The sequence below is a fragment of the Lissotriton helveticus genome, chromosome 11 (assembly GCF_964261635.1).
Source record: "Lissotriton helveticus chromosome 11, aLisHel1.1, whole genome shotgun sequence".
Lineage (NCBI taxonomy): Eukaryota > Metazoa > Chordata > Amphibia > Caudata > Salamandridae > Lissotriton > Lissotriton helveticus.
This window is the reverse complement of record NC_136072.1, coordinates 1,034,769,984-1,034,788,791: the sequence shown is the minus strand read 5'-3', so window position 1 is coordinate 1,034,788,791 and position 18,808 is coordinate 1,034,769,984. Positions and strand designations below refer to the sequence as shown.

General features: G+C 51.4%; 1 protein-coding gene across 19 annotated transcripts in view; it reads right to left on the bottom strand.

Annotated features, from left to right (window-relative positions):
* The window catches only part of ATXN2 (ataxin 2), a 1,876,777-nt gene that overhangs the window by 124,762 nt on the left and 1,733,207 nt on the right, over positions 1-18,808 (bottom strand). For all 19 annotated transcript variants that reach the window (XM_078667457.1, XM_078667461.1, XM_078667458.1 and 16 more), the window contains one exon: positions 859-1,024. In XM_078667457.1, coding sequence (XP_078523583.1) covers positions 859-1,024 — 166 coding nt within the window. The remainder of the gene's footprint in view (positions 1-858; positions 1,025-18,808) is intronic.

The following is an 18,808-nucleotide window of genomic DNA, read 5'->3' as shown; positions in this document are numbered from 1 at the left end:
GTAAATTTCTTGTGACACTCCACATTAACAAAGTTTTGTCTCATAGGTGGCCGAACAACCCACACACAGGAAAAAAAAGACAACAGCTAAGAATGAAGAATTTTCTATTGATGACCACACATTACAGTAATGGTCAATGTCGGAGGAGTAGGTGCCAGTTCACAACGACTGGCAGAAAAAAAGATAAAGATGCATGTCCTTGTATATACATGCATGCACAGTTCGTACTAGCTGTGTGAGTAGTGGTTCGTTAACTGCTTTGGGAAGCAATCAGAGACCATATATTCCCTAGGGTTGATGTTGGAGGGCCAGGATGCAGAGCTACACATGCTTAAAGAATTCTTATATGGAGAGATCATAATGTCTTAGTGAAACAGTTTACTCTCTTGCTGCAGTCCATTAATGGTGGCTCGACAGCTATGAACCTGGTGAAATAACACCAGTGTGTTTTGTCCACTTCACGGCAAATTCTAAATAGGACTTTGTTCCACTAGAGCAGAACTATAGGAAAACAGATATAGGCCTAGGAAAAGCAACATCCCTGTGTTAAAAAGTAAAAATTAAATGAAACAAGCAAATGTATATCTAGATATTATATATTTTCCAATACTACTACTATGCTGAACACATTTTACATCAGTTCATCATGTGCAGAAAACACCGACCATCTTGAATCCACTGCAAATTTTATATTTAATATTGAGCTGTGAAAAACATGTCTCCCATAATTTTCAACCATTGAAACTTCCTCTTTTGAAGAATGCCTTCAAAGACGTTTTCGTTCTTTCTTTTTTGAAGCATGATCCAGATAATCAATCACAGCTGTTTTTGTGGGAAATCTGCCAATCCATTGCTCACCTGGTTGGTGCGTCATGTATGGAAAGTGCGTTGTTGTAGAGACTGGAATGGGCTGTAGGGCACTTTGGGCAAGAGCAGCTTGTGGACCACCAGGGGGTTGTGCTGTCATTAACATCATTGGATGACCAGTGGGGTGTGACTGAACCATTCCAGACTGTACATGAGCCTGAAACAAAAAGCAAATTAATTCCCTAAAACCTTGGATATCAAAAGTTTTCAAACATTAAAAATCTAAAATGTTACCCTGTAACTATCGGCTCATAGCATGTAGTAGTGTAGATTCACATGCTTTGCATACTTCTGCCATCTAGTGTTGGGCCTGGATGTCAGAAACGAGCGTCCCTTCAAAGAAATACTAAGTCACAAGATCTGTTGTGACTCCTCCCTTGGTCGGTAATGCACCACCTCATATTGTTTTCCCACCCAGCAGTTGAGTAGTTTAAGTGGAGTGTAGTATTGAAGACAAGAGCATTGTGAGAAGGTAAGGCGATAGAAGAGAAAACAAGCATTTACAATGCAACAGGTCTTGCAATGACATTATCTTGAGCTATTGGCATTGTAAATGTAATTCTTTTTATTTTTTTTCCTTCTTGGATCATTAATGAAATGGTGTAATACAAATTGGCAATACCTCACTTTGTTGTAACTGCGAAATCTATTGCATTGCATTTGTACTAGTGTCAGTTTTCAACTGCGTTGGAGGCCTATTAAATGTTCTTCCCAGGTATGTACCGTTGCATGATGGGCTGTGGTGATCAGAGCTGTTTTTTCTCAGATAGCGCCCTGGGCTAACCTAAACTTGGCTCCCTATCCTACTTGTCTTCTTTAATGGGCTGTGATTCAAACATTGTGAGGAGTAGAAAGAAGGTGAAGGGGGCAAAATTAAGGAGCTGCATGAAAAGAAAAACAGAATGTGGAGATATGGGAGCCAGCGAGACCTAATAAAGGAAGCGAGGCACGGGGCTATAAAGCGATTTGTCAAGGACTGTAGAGTTTTTAAGTGGGCAAAGCCGGGATCGGAACTTGTTATTTGCACACGTTGCAATTCTACCATTAGCCCGCACCTCCTCTCGACATGCTAGAGGATGAATCAATAGCCCAGCCTGGCCGGTCCCTGTCCACACCTTCCAGACCAGGTTTCCGGGTGAATAAGAGCAGATGACGGAACATGGGCTTGAGTTAGGAAGCGCAAGGGCGAGAGACTGACATTCCACCACAGCTAAACATTGGAAGTGCTGGGAATACCCAAGTCCACCTTCAGATCACAAAAAATCTGATAGTTGACTTATTCACCTTGCAATGAAGAGGGCGCAACAGAGAGCGACAGCAGGAGCAGTAATACAACTAATTCACAAGTATCCGATTTGAAAAAAAGCAGGTCTGGGGCAGTCAGCTGGGGCCAGATTCAACAAACTTTGCATGGGGGGAGGGGGCTATATTACCCATCCATGCCACAGACTAAAGCTCAGACTGCGCCCGGCCCTCTCCCCTACCCCCCCCCAAAAACTAAACGACTCTGATCGACCCCGACACCCGCCCCCACAGGAACACCGACCCGTTGCCCTAAGTAAAACACCCCTGGAGTAATATGGAAGATAACACTCCCCCAAATAAGTCTCTGAGCCAGTGGCATGTATGGTGGCCTTGGTGGCTGGCCATGGCGGGTTCCTCACCACTGAGACCAGTACAGCAGCCACTGATAAAAGCAGACGTGTCAAGGCAAGTTCAGCATGACAAATATATTATTATGTCTGTTTTATTACATCTTCGACTGGGCACTGCAGAGAAGGCCCAACAACGCTCCACCGGGCATATGCCATAAAAAAACCCTAGGAAACGTTGGTATCTCCTACGCTAAGGAGTTAAGCAGAGAGGCGTTAGCAAATGGACATCACAGTGAAGCAGAAACGCAAAGCCTAAAGCGTATGCAGAAACACTATACACCTACCAACCGGCTACAACTGAAGCAACGCTTCATTCGCGCCACAGTGCCAACCGAGCCAAAGTTCAGTGCCAATGAGACACCCAAGATTATGTGCCCCATGCCCAGGTGGCCCTCTCAACTTAAGCCTGACAACTACCAGGCCAAAGCGATATATGTCCACGTGGTGAATGTGCCACTGAGATCCAATGTATATGCTGACACCGCCTGTTGTACATAACAAAGGCACATAAACCGGCGTGCTGACAGTTTGGCAAACGTGGACCCAGCGTGGTAGACTTGAGCCCTCAACTTCCGACCGCCAGTGAATATTTCAGATTAAAATCAATGACGCAAGAGCACTTCTTCCCTACAGACACCTCTTTTTGAAGTTAACAAGAAAACAGAAAAAGAATGTGTGAGGCGTCATATAATGGGATATACACAATATATTTTTGGGGACCGGTCATTGGTGCCATGCGCTGATCAAGCTCCCTGAAGCTTCAGCTCTGACGGGAGACCAAGCCCAGGCACTAACCTTAAGCATGATGCGGCAGAGGCTGTCTGTCAAGGAGGGCTCTCGGGTGCATGGACAGGCTAGGCTCCGTGCAAGAAGTCAGGGTTAGGCAGCCTTCCTGGAGGGTCAAATTCAAGAGTCCCTGGGTATCTGTAGAGTGAATGCATGAATGAAAAGAGTCTCCGGGTGTCTGCAGAGTGAATACGTGAATGAAAAGAGTCCCTGGGTGTCTGCAGAGTGAATGCATGAATGAAAAACAGGAGCCTCGCGCACTAAGACAGAGCTAGAGCAGCCAAGCGGCATTAGAAGTGTGGCTGTGTGGACAGAAATGTTAGAGTGGGTCTCAGGCATAACGAGAAGGAAGGGACGGCCAGGCAGAAGAGAGGGCTACGAGAAACAGAGCTAACAGGGAGAGGATGGAAAGCGTGCATTGCGCAAACGCAGCGAGCGTGCATTGTTTGGAGGACACTTACCATGCTGTGCAGTGCACATATATGGAGGCGACATTGCGGGGCGCACTACCTGCCTCCGGTGCAGGTGACGATGAAACCGGAAGTCAGGCAGCCTTCGTTGGGATGTGGGCGGGGCCTGCCAAACAAACAGGAAGCAACCGCCGAAGAGGACGTCAGGAACCCTGCAGGCTCCATGCTGAAGTCCCGGCCCCATCAGAGGGACCGGGCGAAGAGCGAGGCAGACTGCATGGATGGCACCAGAGGCAAGACAGGGCTCCCGAGTGGTGAGGAGAGCCCCATGGCGTGCCGAGGAGACGGCTAGGGAACCTGCAGACTGGTGAGACATGTCTGCAATGAGCACGCTGAAGGAGAGGCCATGAGCGTGCACATCGGCTGCCTGAAAGACACCATGAGCATGCAAATGGCCTGTCCTGCCACTTCAGCAAACGCTGCAGTACGCGTTCACAGCTGATGTCTTTGCAGCGCGTGCACCTATCCTGTCCCGCATCGCAAAGCAAGTCGGCGACAATAGAGCTCACTAGCGAGCAGCTTCGCTGCGTCGCTAGGCGAGACCTAAAAACATCTCATCATCCCTGGCTTCCAGGGAGCATAGTGGGCACATGTGAATCTACAGCACTACATGTTATGAACAGATACTAACAGGTTAAGAAATATTTTCCATTCACAACGTGGGCTGGCGTTACACGCGCTCCATATAGACTGTAAAGGAGGTTCTCCCCAATGTGATGCCTAGCGAGCAGATAATGCAGATGTCTGAAATACAGTTCATTATACAGTTTGGCTAACGAAAGCCCACACTAGTGTTTTGTGAACGTGTGTGGAGTATACCAAGCAGCAGCTTATGCAGATGTCTGCTATAGGGATCTAGCCTACAAAAGTAATGGAGGCACCCTTTCTTGAACGTAGAATGCATTCTGGGGGGCACAGCTAGTATGCTCTTGACTTTGGCAGAACAAGTTTGGATGCATTTGACAATCTATCACACAATGCCTGACTTGGTGATGGAGGGTCCCATGTGAGGCTTGGCAAAGGCTATGAAGAGCTACTTTGTTTGAAGGAGTTGGTCCTGTCAATTTAGTACATGAGTGCCCAACATTTAGTGTGTGTAAAATCATTTCAACACGGAGTTACGGTGAGTGAAGAACGAGTTACTTAGTTTGTTAACGTTTTTTCTGGTGGAGACTAGTTAACCGCAGATTCCTTACCATTTGAAAACTCCCCTAGGCGTCGGAAAGAATGTGGAAAATCTTCAGCAGTACGAATGTGTGTCGGCAGGTGGCACCAGGGACTCTATGTCAATATTATTCTGCACCAGATTTGACTAATGCAGGCCTATGTAGGTGCCGGTCATGTACACCTACATCAGTAGCTTTCTTGATACTGTCACGTCCCAAGTCGCAGAGCCAATCAGATTGGTCGTGACCAGTGCGCAAATTCCTAAATTTGGATCTTTTTATGTTAAGAGGCCAGTTCACAGAATAGGGAGGTGGGAGGGCCTGTGAGGAACATGAGGTTAGATAGTCTCTCTACCAGAAGCACAAGTTACTTACCTTCGGTAACAATATATCTGTAAGAAACAGTAGTTAGTGTTCGATTCCTTACCTTAGGATATCCCCAGGCGTCAAACTGGATCCAGAAACTTTTCGTCAGCAGTATCCCTGCGCGTCGTTAGGTGTCGTCTGCGGCTCCGCGTCCGTAGTCGGCGTCGTGATGAGGTCGGAGTACTTAGACACCGCCCTCGCGCGCTGACGTCAGTTCTGTACATAGCTTTCCGCGCCAGGAACGCAGAGCCATGCAAGAAACTGACACTGGTGCCATGAAACTAGGGCCCACAAAGGGAGATACCTTAACCCTAGATATCAGTTCGCGGAACGGGGAGGATGGGTGGGACGGTAAGGAATCTAACACTAACTACTGTTTCTTAGAGATATATCGTTACCGAAGGTAAGTACTTGTGCAACTGAAAAAAACAGGTTAGTGTTAGATTCCTTACCTTAGAATAGATACCTCGCCAATACCAACCCCGGTGGTGGGTCTGCGAACCAAGATCACACAAGGAAGTCCTGGAGAACGGAACGGCCAAAAAAGCCATCTCCGGACTTGGCTGTCCAGGCATTAGTGCTTAGGAAATGTGTGCAGCGAGGCCCACGTAGCTGTCTGACGGATGCCCTGCAAGGAGACTCCCCGACCCAGGGCAGTAATAGCCGCTGCGGCCCGAGTGGACTGGGTGCACAGCTCTAAAGGAGGCTCCTTATTCGCCAAGGAATAACAGACCTTGATGCACAAAACGACCCCCTTTTTCGCCAAGGAATAACAGACCTTGATGCACAAAACGACCCACGAGAGATGGTCCGCTTGTGCACCACCCGTCCCTTCTTAGTGCCCACGTAACCAACAAAGAGCTGGTCGTCCACCCGGAACTGGCGTGTGCGATCTAGATAAAAGGAGATCGCCGGGGTACCCGACAGGGATGCCCACTTTCGCCATACTTATTCGCTCTTGCGATGGAACCTCTCGCGGCGTGGGTGCGTATGGACGCGCAGATGAAGGGGTTTGAGTGGGAAGCTGGGCCGTCAGACAGGATTGCGCTTTACGCGGACGACGTGCTCTTCTTTCTTACGGATATCAATAGATCCGGCCCGAGAGTTCTCAACATCATGAGGGTGTTTGGAGAGGTTTCGGGGCTTAACCTCAATGTAAAGAAATCCACCTTGTGGACCCTGGGCAGTGGTGTGGTTCTTGGTAATTGGGCGTCCGCCCTGCAGGAAGCGACAGGGGGCATTAAATATCTTGGGGTATTCATAACGGACATCCCTAGTGTCGCGTGGGAGCGTAATATTGTACCGGTCTGGGACAGGGTCCAATCGGATATGAAAACTTGGTCCCGTATGCCCTTGAACTTGTATGGCCGGTCGGCCATCTTTAAGATGGTGGCTCTCCCTCGTCTGCTCTATCAACTGCAGAACCACCCCTATCCTATCTCGCCGCAATGGTTCCGCCAGGTTAACTCGGAGCTGGGCCGCTGTCTCTGGGCAGGGGGGGGCTATACGCGTGGCCCTTCGCACCTGTTTCCTTTCAGCGTACTGCGGTGGCCAGGCATCCTCGGACATCCTCTCCTACTATCAAGCGTCCCATCTATTGATACTTAACGAATGGTGGTATGGGGATCGGGGCAACACGGCGTACGCTCTGGAGGGATATTTAATGGAACCAGATACTTTGCACACGTTACTGTACTCGGCGGGAAAGAGGAGGAGGCTCCCGGTGGTTACGCAGGTTGTCTTCCAGGTTTGGCGTCGAGCCCTTAGTCGTATGGGATGGTGGAATAGGCTGACTGAGGAGACCCCGCTGTGGCAGAATGGCCGCCTGCCAGCCTTGTCGACTTTGCAGGGATTTTGCAGCTAGGATGCGATAGGGATCTCGGCGCTGGGGCATGTCTTGAGGGGCACAACCCTTAAATCCTTTCAGGAGCTGAAGGAGGAGTACGATATGCCGCGTACCCAGTTCTTCAAACACCAACAGTTCCGACATGCTATCTCCCCTGCCTTGGAGGGACTGGACTCCCTGCCGGAATTTAGTCCGCTAGAAGCCAAGTTATTTATGGGAGAATTGACAGAAAAGAAAATATCCCGCATCTATCAGTCACTGGTTATTCATTGTTCCTCCTCCCTAGAGGGCTTGCGGTCTACCTGGGAGCGGGATGTCGGAGAAATTGACGAGGAGGGATGGAGGGAGGCCCTTGTAGCCCCAAGGGAGGCGGTCATAGCCGTACGACTCCGCTTTATCCAATTTAAATACCTGCACAGGGCTTACTACACGAGAGAGAGGCTGTGGCGAGCCGGATTGATTGCCTCCCCCGATTGTCTGAGGTGTGGCAGGGAAGTGGGCACGTTCCTTCATACAGTGTGGTCTTGTGGGGCACTGGAGAGGTATTAGGGGCGTGTGTGGGACTGTCTGGATGAGGTACTGGGTTGGCAGCTCCCGCGTACATCGCAGCTGGGCCTCCTGCATGTCCTGGAGCAGGTGGGTGGCAACATATACAAAAGACACTTGTTACTTCTGGGTCTTACGGTGGCCAAGAGGGATGTGGCCCGCGCCTGGAAAGACCCTAGGGCTCCTCCGATAGAGGTATGGAAACGGGGCTTGGACTACTACATGGGGCTGGAACGTCCGGTATTTGAGGCCCGTGGCTGCCCTAGAAAGCACTATAAAATTGGGAAAAGGTGGGCCGACTACAGGGGGCTGTGGCTGGAGCCGCGGCCGCGGCAGGCTGTAACTGGAGACCTATTGTCCTGAGAACCAGGGTGGGGGTGAGAGTGTACTACCATGGCTGCATTGACTGATTAGTTTGGATCCAGGTGACCGTCGTGAACAGGGCTAGGGTGGGATCCGGGAGGGGGTGGCGTTCTGGGGTTGGGGGGGACGGGTAGTTTAATGTTCATAGCTGATCCTGCCTATTGTATTGATTGCTATATTTTGCTTTTTGATTATATGCTCACAGCCCCTCCGGTGTTCGGAGTACTGTGGATATTTTGCGATCATATTTGAATTGTCAATAAAATTGGTTCTGAAAAGAAAAAAAAAGGAGATCGCACGTTTTAGGTCCAGACGGTGGAGCCTCTCTTCCTCTTTCGAGGGATACGGAGCCGGAAAGAAGGTGGGCAAGATGATGGACTGCCCGATGTGAAAGGCCGTAACCACCTTGGGCAGGAAAGAAGGACGAGTCCTCAGAACAACTTTGTCCGGATGGGCAGAGAGGAAAGGAGGCTTAGAAGACAGAGCCTGGAGCTCACTCACTCTACGGGGAGAGGTGATGGCTACCAGGAAAGCAGTCAAGTGTCAGAAGACGAAGAGGACAATTAAGAAGTGGCTCAAAGGGAGCGCACATCAGATTAGTAAGTACCAAGTTCAAGTCCCACTAAGGCATCACGAAAGGAACAAGAGGGAACATGTGTGTGATGCCTTTCAAGCAAAGAGTAGGCTGATCAGGAAGCCTTAAGAAGGCTGAAATGGCCGAGAGATAGCCTTTGATAGTGCCAAGAGCAGAGCCCTGCCGGGTAAGAGAAAGAAGGAAGAGGAGAACCTCTGAAAGAGGGGCAGAAAGTGAATCCACAGCCTTTGCTGTGCACCATGCCACAAATTTGTTACACCTGCAGGCGTATACCGTTTTAGTGGAGGGACGCCTGGCTGCCAGAATCACATCACAGACTTCAGGAGGCAAGTCAAATGGCCTCAACTGTTGCCGCTCAATCTGCACGCATGTAGGTGGAGACTTGACAGGTTCGGGTGGAGGACTGTCCCCTGCTGCTGCGACAGAAGGTCCTCCTGAAGAGGCAGACAAATCGGGGGAACAACTGACATGCTGAGTAGCTCGGGATACCAGTATCTTCGTGCCCAGTCCGGAGCCACAAGGATGACTTGGGCCCGGTCGCGTTGGATCTTCTTCAGCACTCTGGGCAGAAGTGGTATAGGCGGAAAGGCGTACAACAGACCACAGCTCCACTTGCGACGAAAAGCGTCGCCAAGTGAGTGCCGCCTTGGGAATTCCAACGTGCAGAACTGATGACATTGCACGTTCTCTTCGGTGGCTAATAGATCTAACTAAGGCTCTCCCCACTGCAGAAAGAGACCTGGCGCCACGTCAGAGTTCATACGCCATTCGTGATCCTTTATTCACCGGCGGCTGAGTTAGTCTGCCCTGGCGTTCAGGGAACCTGCCAGGTGTTGAACCACCATGGTGACGCCCTGGTGTTCCAGCCATGTCCAGAGGCTCAGAGCCCTGTGTGTTGCAGTATCACATGGCGGTGGTGTTGTCCGTGAACACCTGTACTACACTTCCCCAGACAGAGGGAAAGAATGTCTTCAGTGCAAGTCGGATCGCCCGGAGCTCCAGAAGGTTGATATGGAGCCGGGACTCCGCCAGAGACCAGAGGCCTCTGATCTCCGCCTCTCCCATGTGGCCCCCCCATTCCAGGAGGGACGCATCCGTCACCACTGTGTGCTCCGGTTGGGGAAGGGAGAGGGATCTGCCACTGACCCAATTGCGGTCCGTGAGCCACCACTGCAACTGTCTTGCAGTGCCCTCCGAGATCAGGACGTGGTTACCCCACTGGAACTTCAGGTCCCACTGCAGAGCCCGCATCTGCCACCTGGCGTGATGTACCTGCAGGATGCAGGAGGCCATCAGCCCCAGGAGCCGCAGCGTCAGCCTGACCGAAACTCGGGATAAAGGCTGAAAGATCGGAATCAGAGCCTGAATATCCCGAACCCGCTGCTCGGGAGGATAAACCCGAAACTGCGCCGAGTCCAGAACCGCTCCGATGAAGAGGAGCTTCTGAGAGGGGCACAGGTGTGACTTGGGCACGTTGATGGAGAACCCCAGCCAGTGTAGGAGGTCGGCCGTAGTCTGGAGGTGGGAGACGACTGTCTGGAGCGAGCCCGCCTTCAACAACCAGTCATCGAGATAGGGGAAGACTGGAACCCCTGATCTGCGCAGATGAGCTGCGACCACCGCCATGACTTTCGTGAACACCCGAGGGGCACTGGTGAGGCCGAAGGGGAGACCGGTAAACGGAAAGTGCTCGTGGCCTACCGTGAACCGCAGGTAGCGCCGGTGGGCCGGCAGGACGGGGATGTGGAAATATGCGTCCTGCAAGTCCAACGCTGCAATCCAGTCTTCAGGGTCTAGGGCAGCCAGGACCTGAGCTAAAGTCAGCATCTTCAACTTCTCCTTGGGGAGAAAGCCGTTGCCGCTCCGGAGGTCCAAGATAGGGCGCAGGCCCCCTTTGCCGTTCTTGGGAACCAGAAATTAGTGGGAGTAGCAAACACGTCCTACTTCTGGCCCAGGAATGCGCTCGATGGCCCCCTTGGCCAAGAAGGCCGTAACTTCCTCCTGCAGAAGTTGCAAGTGATCCCCCGACATGCGGTGGTACTGCGGTGGCATGGCTGAAGGGGTCGCCTCGAAGGGGAGGGAGTAGCCCCTTCGAACGATTTGCAGCACCCACCTGTCCGAAGTGATGGTACGCCAGAGGAGGAGGTGATGGCGAACCCTGCCCCCCACTGGCGTTGAATGGGCCTGAAAGCTCGGACTAGGAAGGCTTTGAGGCAGATGCTGCGGGAGTGGATGTGGACTGACCGGGTCTCTGTCTCCCTGCACCACCACGGCGGTTACCACGTCTGCGACCGCATTGAGGTTGGTTCTGCGGCCTGTGGCTGGACGAACGTATGGGGCGCCCCTTCTTTGGCCTCGAAAGGGGCGAAAAGAAGACGTTTGCTGGCGCTGGCCCGACAGGCCCAAGGACTTGGCCATAGCCCTGGAGTTATTGAAACGCTCAAGCGCAAAAAGGCGACGGCCATCGAAGGGCATGTACATGAGCGTGGACTGGACATCTCCCTAAAAATTGGCGGACCTTAGCCAGGCGTGGCGACGAATCGCCACCGTCGTGGAAATCGCTCTGCCCAGCGAGTCCATGGTATTAAATCCACATCTGATGGAATAATGTGCTGCATCTCGCCCCTCAGCAAGAGCTTGGGTGAGCCGTGCCTGGGTCTCCTCCGGACACTGGGGAAGCACGTCCGCAACTGTATCCCACAAGGAGTGGGTGTTAACGGCCCAAAAGGCAAGCGGTGTTGATAGACCGCAACCCCAGACTAAGTGAGGAGAACAGTTTCTTTCCAAACTGGTCAAACCTTTTGGATTCCCGATCTGGAGGGACAGTCGGGAATGCGGTCTGGGATGTAGAGGCTTGGATCACCAGGCTCTCGGGGGTGGGGTGTACGGACAGAAAGCAGGGGTCGCCCGGAGCCAGGCGGTAGCGTCGGGCCACGTTCCGATCCACAGGGGGCACTGTGGAGGGCTTGGGCCAGGTGCCCATCAGAACGTCTGTGAGGGCCTCATTGAACGGCAGCAGAGGCTCCGAATAGCTTACCGGCGGCTGAAGCACCTCCGTGAGGAGATTAGTCATCACGGCCGCAGCAGAGAGCTCAAGAGACAAGGCCTTGGCTGCCCTGCGCAATACCACACCATAGGTAGTACCCTCCTCCATACCCACGGAGAGAGGAGAAATGAAGCCAGTGTCAGGTGAAGTGTCAAGGCCACTGGCACCCCCCCTAGCTCGTCTGCCCAGTCCTGACTCAACTGGCACTGCTGTGCCAGAGGGTCCTCAGACCCCTCCCAGTCCTCCCCTTCATCTGTGTCCTGATAAACAGGCAGGAATGACGGAGCCGGGTCATAGATGAATAGCTCACCCATCGATGCCGGAGACGGCGCAGGTCCGATGCCAGACCCGGATTGAAACTGGGGACGGTGTGTTCCGAGGACGGTGCCGGGAGTGACACCATCGGGGTCGGCGCCAGCAGAGGAGTCGTGAGGTCAACTGGCGTCAACCGGGATCCAGGCCTGGATTCCCCCGGGGCCCTGCTACGTCGGGACCGAAGTCGGTGCTGGGGCCGAAGCCGCCGGCTCGCTAAGGCCCCTCGTAGGGTCTGCACGGCCCGAAGGTGCGCCAACAGGCCTCGACGGAGGGAAGTGAGTCCTCATGGCCACGAGGAAATCACGTATCTCCTCCGGCGTCCCATGCAGTCCAGAGACCGGAGGGTAGGGGACTGGAGGGAGCCGCGCGGGTGGTGCCACCTGAACCCTCGGCCGAGTCGCACGACCGGCGAGGGGAGTCAGAAGAGCGACGTCGCTTCTTCGACTTCTTTTTAGAGTGCCTCGACTTACCTGAATGCGAGGACTTGGAGCCCGACAAACGGTGCAGGCTCCGGCTCCATGACCGGCCCCTCAACTTCCTCCTCGACCGGGACCTCGAGCGGCGCGGAGCCGACTGCCGGAGCTCGAGTAGCTTGTGGGACCGCTCCCGCCTAGCCTTCGTTGTCAAGGCCCGGCAGTCGGGGCACGACTTGTCGTCGTGGTTGGCCCTTAGGCAGCAGAGACACCGGCGGTGGGGGTCGGTCACAGACATCAGGCGGTGACAGGCGTCACACGGTTTGAATCCAGGCATCCCTACCGGCACCAGGAGTCGAATCGACTCGAAAAAGATAGCCGAACTAGGCCAAAAAGTTAGTCAAAAAGTGACGAGGGTACTAGCTCTTCCCGGATCTGCGCTTGCTGGCGCGGAAAAAAGAAGAATTGACATCAACGCGCAAGGGCGGCGTCTACGTACTCCGGCGACGTCATCCCGGCGATCACGATGCCGGACGCGGAGCCGCAGACGACGCCTACCAACACGCAGGGGTACTGCTGACGAAAATTTTCCGGATCCAGTCTGACGCCTTGGGATATTCGAAGGTAAGGAATCTAAAACTAATCTGCTTCTTTCAGATAGAGTATTACCAAAGGTAAATAAATTGTTCTTCTGATAGTGACTTTTAACTGCAGATTACTCACTTTTTGAATACATACCCAAGCAACACCTCCTAGGTAGTAGGTCAGTTAAATGACTCAACCCAAAAAGTCCTGAAAGACTGAGCAGGCAAAGGGGCCTCCCACCCAGCAGGCCTGACAGGCAAAAGTGCACAGTGAAGGTATGTAGTGACCCCCACATATCAGCCTCACAACTGTAATGAAAAAGCAACCCATGTGCCAAAGCACTTGTAGCAGCCTTGGTCCTGGTAGCATGAGCTTGCAAGCCCTCAGGGAGCTACTTTCTGGTCAGTGGAAAGCAGGTCTTTATGTAGGCTACGATACAGCGCAAGATGGTACTTTTCTGTACAGCCCTGCCTTAAAGACCTGATTGTCCACCCAGTGTTCTCTGGTACGATCAAGGAAGAGAGACCTTTTTGGACCAACAGAAGAAGTCTCTCCTCCAGAAGACTGATGTTCTGACCAACATGAAAGAGTCACTAGGAGGCACGGGTCCCCAGAAGCAGCTAGTCCAGTTCTAGTCCAGTTAGAATGTGTGTTTGGGAGGTTAACATAAAGGGCCTACAGCTCACTGACATGTTGTGCCGATGTTGGAACTACAAGAAAGATTATCTTGAGGATAAGGAGCCTGAAAGAACAACTGTGAAAGGGTCCACAAGTCTCATATATGAGAATCAGTGTGAAAGTGTACCGATATACACTAAATGCGCCTCCAAGCGAGTAATCCCTTAAAAACACCAACGCATAAAGTGTTGATATAGCACGTTCTCTATGGAAGTGAAAATAGCAAAAGAAGGCCTGCGCTACCTCCAGATGTAACTTGCATTCGTGATCCGCACGATGTCGATGACTTAGTTTGGTGGTGGGTCACGCCACGTCCAGAGACACAAAGGCTCTTGGCACAGGGTCCAAGACCTCATCCTACCCTGCTTGTTGCAGTACCATATGGCAGTGGTGCTGTACATAAACACCTTTATCAGCTTCCCTTTGTTGGAGGGCAAAAAGGCTTTCAATGCCAAGTGGATGGCTCTTAGCTCCAGAACATTGATATGGAGCTAGACCTCCATCTAAGACCAGATGCCTCTGATCTCTCTCCCTCTCCTATAGCACCTGCAACCCAGAAGCAATGCAGCAGTACCACTGTCTGCTTGTAGGGAGAGGGGTCTACCGCTGACCCAATCGTGGACCCGCAGTCACCACTGCAGATTTGTTACAGTCTCTTCCGACATCTGGACTAGATAGAAAAGGTCCCACTGGTGCAGCACCCACTGGGACTTCCGATCCAACTGCAAAGCCTGCATATGCGATCTGGAGTTTTGACCAGCAAAATGAAGGAGGCCATCAGTCCCAGCAGTCTAAATAATCCTTACTGAGATGCAGTACAGAGGCTGAAACATCAGACATATGGTCCAAACGTCCTCGACTCTTTTATCCAGGGGAAAGGTGCAAAACTGCATTTTGTCCAGAGTGGCTCTTGTGAAGGGGAGAGTCTGCGAAGGAGTCAGGTGACACTGAGCATACAGAGGGAAAACAAGGATGTCAGGCGGTTTGTCGTAGTCTAGAGGTTGTTGACCTGGGTCAGGCTAAACATCTTGAACTTGTCTTTCTGCAGAAAGGTGTTGAGAAAGCAAGCGTCTAAAATGGGATGGAGACCCCCATTCTTTACTGGTACCAGGAAGTAACAGAATAACAACCATAACAAACTTCTGGCTCCGGTTCCCTTTCTATGGCTCCTTTGGCCACGAGCTTGCACTTACTGCTGCAAGAGCGATGGGTGGTCCTCCATCAGTCAGGCCAGGAATATCGAAGGTGCAGCGGGGTCTCGAGAAACGGTAAAGCATAATCTCACTCAACAATTTGCACGATTGCTTGTCCGAAGCTAGTGATGGATCCTGGCCTCTGACAGGGTGGCTGGGTGCCATGACCATCACCAGCATTCTAAAGAGGCTGGAGAGGGCGGGGGGTGGGAGAAGATTTGGAAGTACACTGTCCATGTTGCTCTCTCCTGTGAGTGCCTCAACAGTGAAAACGTTGGGGTGACTGCTGAGCCTGCTAGCAATTTTAGACGCCCCTAGCATAGCCACAGAGTCGGTAAAATTGCTGGTGAGCAGCAGAGAGGCCTATGGAGCGCGTTGTGTCCCTTCTATTTTTAAAGAGCTCCAAGGAAGAGTCCGATTTATCTCCAAATATCAGGAACCATCAAACGGTATGTCCATAACACTGGCATAGTCGTCTCACGAAAATCCAGTGGGCAGCATCCAGGCATGCCTGTGAATGGCCACATTGGTGCCAATAGTCCTGCCGAGGGAGTCAGTGGTATCCAGTTCGCAGCGGATGGTGAAGTTGGCTGCATCCTGATAGTCCTGCACGGCCTGGGAAAGTATGCCTTGGGCTTCGTCCGGTACCATGGGCAATATTTAAGCCACAAAGTCCCACAAGGGCTGAGAGTAGTGGCCTAGGAGGCAGCTGACATTCACAGAGTGAAATGCCAAACTTTTAGAGGAAAACCCCACTTACCACAATTCTCTATACTTCTTGATTTCCTAATCAGGGCGGGTAGTGGTAAACAAGGTTTTGTTAACTTTATTGGCCGAAGCCTACAACACAAGGCGCTAAGGAGTGGGGTTCCGGCTGAGACGAGCTGGGTCTCCAGGAGCCAGACTGGGCCAGAGTCGATAGTGCTAGTGGATCGTGTTCCGGCATGGATTGTGGTGCTGGTGAGGGAACCTGTACCAAAGTCAGTCCTGTTCCCTACGAGGATCCAGAGGAGCTAACAGTCACGGCATGCGGACCCGCTGGTGAACAAACAGTTGGGCAACCTCTTGGTTCCTTGGGACCGGCAGGTGTGCCAGAGGGAGCCATAATGTGCCAAAAAGTTGCCAAAAAGTTGCAGCATAGCTTTGTGGAAATAGCAGAAGTCGTGGAACAAGGGTCTGAATCGACTCTGAAGTAGAGTGTCTTTTGGAGTTTTGACCTGGCAGCACGATTGACACCCTTACACTCTCTCTAGAAATCGAGTGTGGCAGGACGTAACATATTTCCCTTGCACACTGTGTTTTAGTAGAAATATTTTGTAAAAGATGTCTCAATAAGATGAGGGGTAGCGCTATACCCACGGCTGTTAGCATGGAAAGAAAGGAACTGACGTCAGCACTCATGGGTAACGCCTATGTAGGCCTACACACGTCACATCCAGCGCAGAACACAGACAATGCGGGGCCACAATCATGCATGTGTACTGCTGAATTCTATTAAGGACGCAGAGGCGAGGATTATCCCTCCAAATTTTGGTCATAATTTTTCTAACCCTCCCACCATGTAGGGTATAGCTGGTTTCAGAGGGTTAAGGGTTTAATGTTTGCAATGGGTTAATAACGTCATTGCAAATTGATAACTGGTTGTCAATAGCTGATTTGGTACTACATTATCATGTACTGTTGTTTTCTCTGATGATGTTGGATCCACATCTTATGAATGATGCAGGTTATCCTTTGTTTTCCAATAGGGTCAGATCAGAAACAAGAGTATCGATAGAAAGGCGGGATGATGCGTGTTTTGCCAAAAGAAAAAGGAAGTACGGTTCCGTGATGTTGTTTAAATGGGACGGTCTCTTTATTGTTTCTTATCATTACAAAGACTTATGGGATATGTAGCCCTTTATATTAAAAGTGTTGTTAAGGCTGCGGAGTGGAAATAAATGGAAGAGATAAACATAATCCTTGCCTCCACATCCTTAATAGGATTGACAATTTACTTCATGAGAGCTAGGAAAATTTATATTCAGTTTCTGAAATCTGCGAGCCAATGTGTAAACACATTTAAGATTTATTTGTGTGTGTGACAAAGCAAATGCAATATCACATTACTGCAGGATGAAAAAATATAACCCTTTTAGGATCATTCTAGTATACACATCACAATCATTTGTACTAAACATCGGCAAGGAAATGAGTGAAAGACACCATCCTAAACTTAGTTTATCACTCAGTGATCCTGCCCGCAGCTTCACCATCAACGAGAATGTTACTGGATGTAGAGGACAACTCGGATGTGTGCCCTTATCAACATTCCTACAATTGGAGATATGCTTCCAGTTTGCATTTAAACTTTACTACAGACTCAATACGCTGCCCACTGCACGTCCCTGGTCTCAGGTAGGTGTTCGAGGCCCTCCTCCACTCGCAGGATCCTGCCTGCCCCTCATCCCTGGGAGAGCCTTGCTCTTCTGCTAGTACGTTTGGCCAGCCGTCTCCGTCATCTGTTTCTGCCTGTCTTTTCTGTCTGTGTCTGTATTGTGCCTGGTTGGTCTTTACTGTGTCTTTATTGTGCCTTGCTGTGTCTTTATTGTGCCTTGCTGTGTCTTTATGGTGCCTTGTTCTGTAATTATGGTGCCTTGTTCTGTCTTTATGGTGCCTTGTTCTGTCTTTATGGTGCCTTGTTCTGTCTTTATGGTACCTTGTTGCCTCTTTATGGTACCTTGTTGCCTCTTTATTGTGCCTTGTCGCATCTTTATTGTGCCTTGTCGCATCTTTATTGTGCCTTGTCGCATCTTTATTGTGCCTTGTCGCATCTTTATTGTGCCTTGTCGCATCTTTATTGTGCCTTGTCGCGTCTTTATTGTGCCTTGTCGGGTCTTTATTGTGCCTTGTTGCGTCTTTATTGTGCCTTGTTGCGTCTTTATTGTGCCTTGTTGCGTCTTTATTGTGCCTTGTTGCGTCTTTATTGTGCCTTGTTGCATTTTTCCTTTTTTCCCCCCTTGTGCCATTTTTCCCACCGATGCTGCCGCCGCAGCCTCTCCGCCAGTTCCCGTTCCTGCCTCCCACTGCGCTCCCTCCCCCGTCACCTACTTAATGGCGGCCGTACCAAAGGCAAGCTCATCTGCAGGCATCCGCGACCGAAGGCGACCAGCACCAGAGACCCTGGTTCTCCGACCATCCACTGCTACGACTCAGCTGCCCTCCACGCACACAACCCTGGAAGGAACAACAACTGGCAGCTGTCCACGCTGAACACCATCCACGGCCAGTTCTCCCGCCGAAACTGCAGACAAATCTTCACCATCCCGCGCACTGCCACCGCCCTCACACCAGACGCCAGCACACCCAAAGCCCTGAGGTGCATCCTCATCAACGTGCACTCCCTGCACTGACATGCAATAGAGATCTGGGACCTCCTTGACACCCTCTTTCCAGACGTCGCCTTCTTCACGGAAACCTGGACAAACCCCACCATCTCCGACGGATACAAGATCCAGAGGAACGACCGCCCCAACTACCCAGGAGGAGGACTTGCCATCGCACACAAGAACTCCCTCCGACTCACCAACTCCAGCACAAATGACTCCTTGTCCCCCACGGAACACCTCCACTTCCAGATCTAGACCAGCTCCAGAACGACCCTACGCATCGCCCTCGCCTTCCAGGCCTCCTAGACCACGAACCGCGTTAACACCATCATCACCGGCCTCATCGCAGCCCACACCATCGCCTCCATGGACTACATACTGCTTGGAGACCTAAACTTCCACCTCGACAACCTCAGCGACCCCAACTCCTCCGCCCTCCTGGACAACCTCGACAACATTGGACTGAAACAGCTTGTCACCTCCCCTATCTACAAGGTAGGACATACCCTCGACCCCATCTTCACAGGGGGTAACAATATCCACTTCAGCC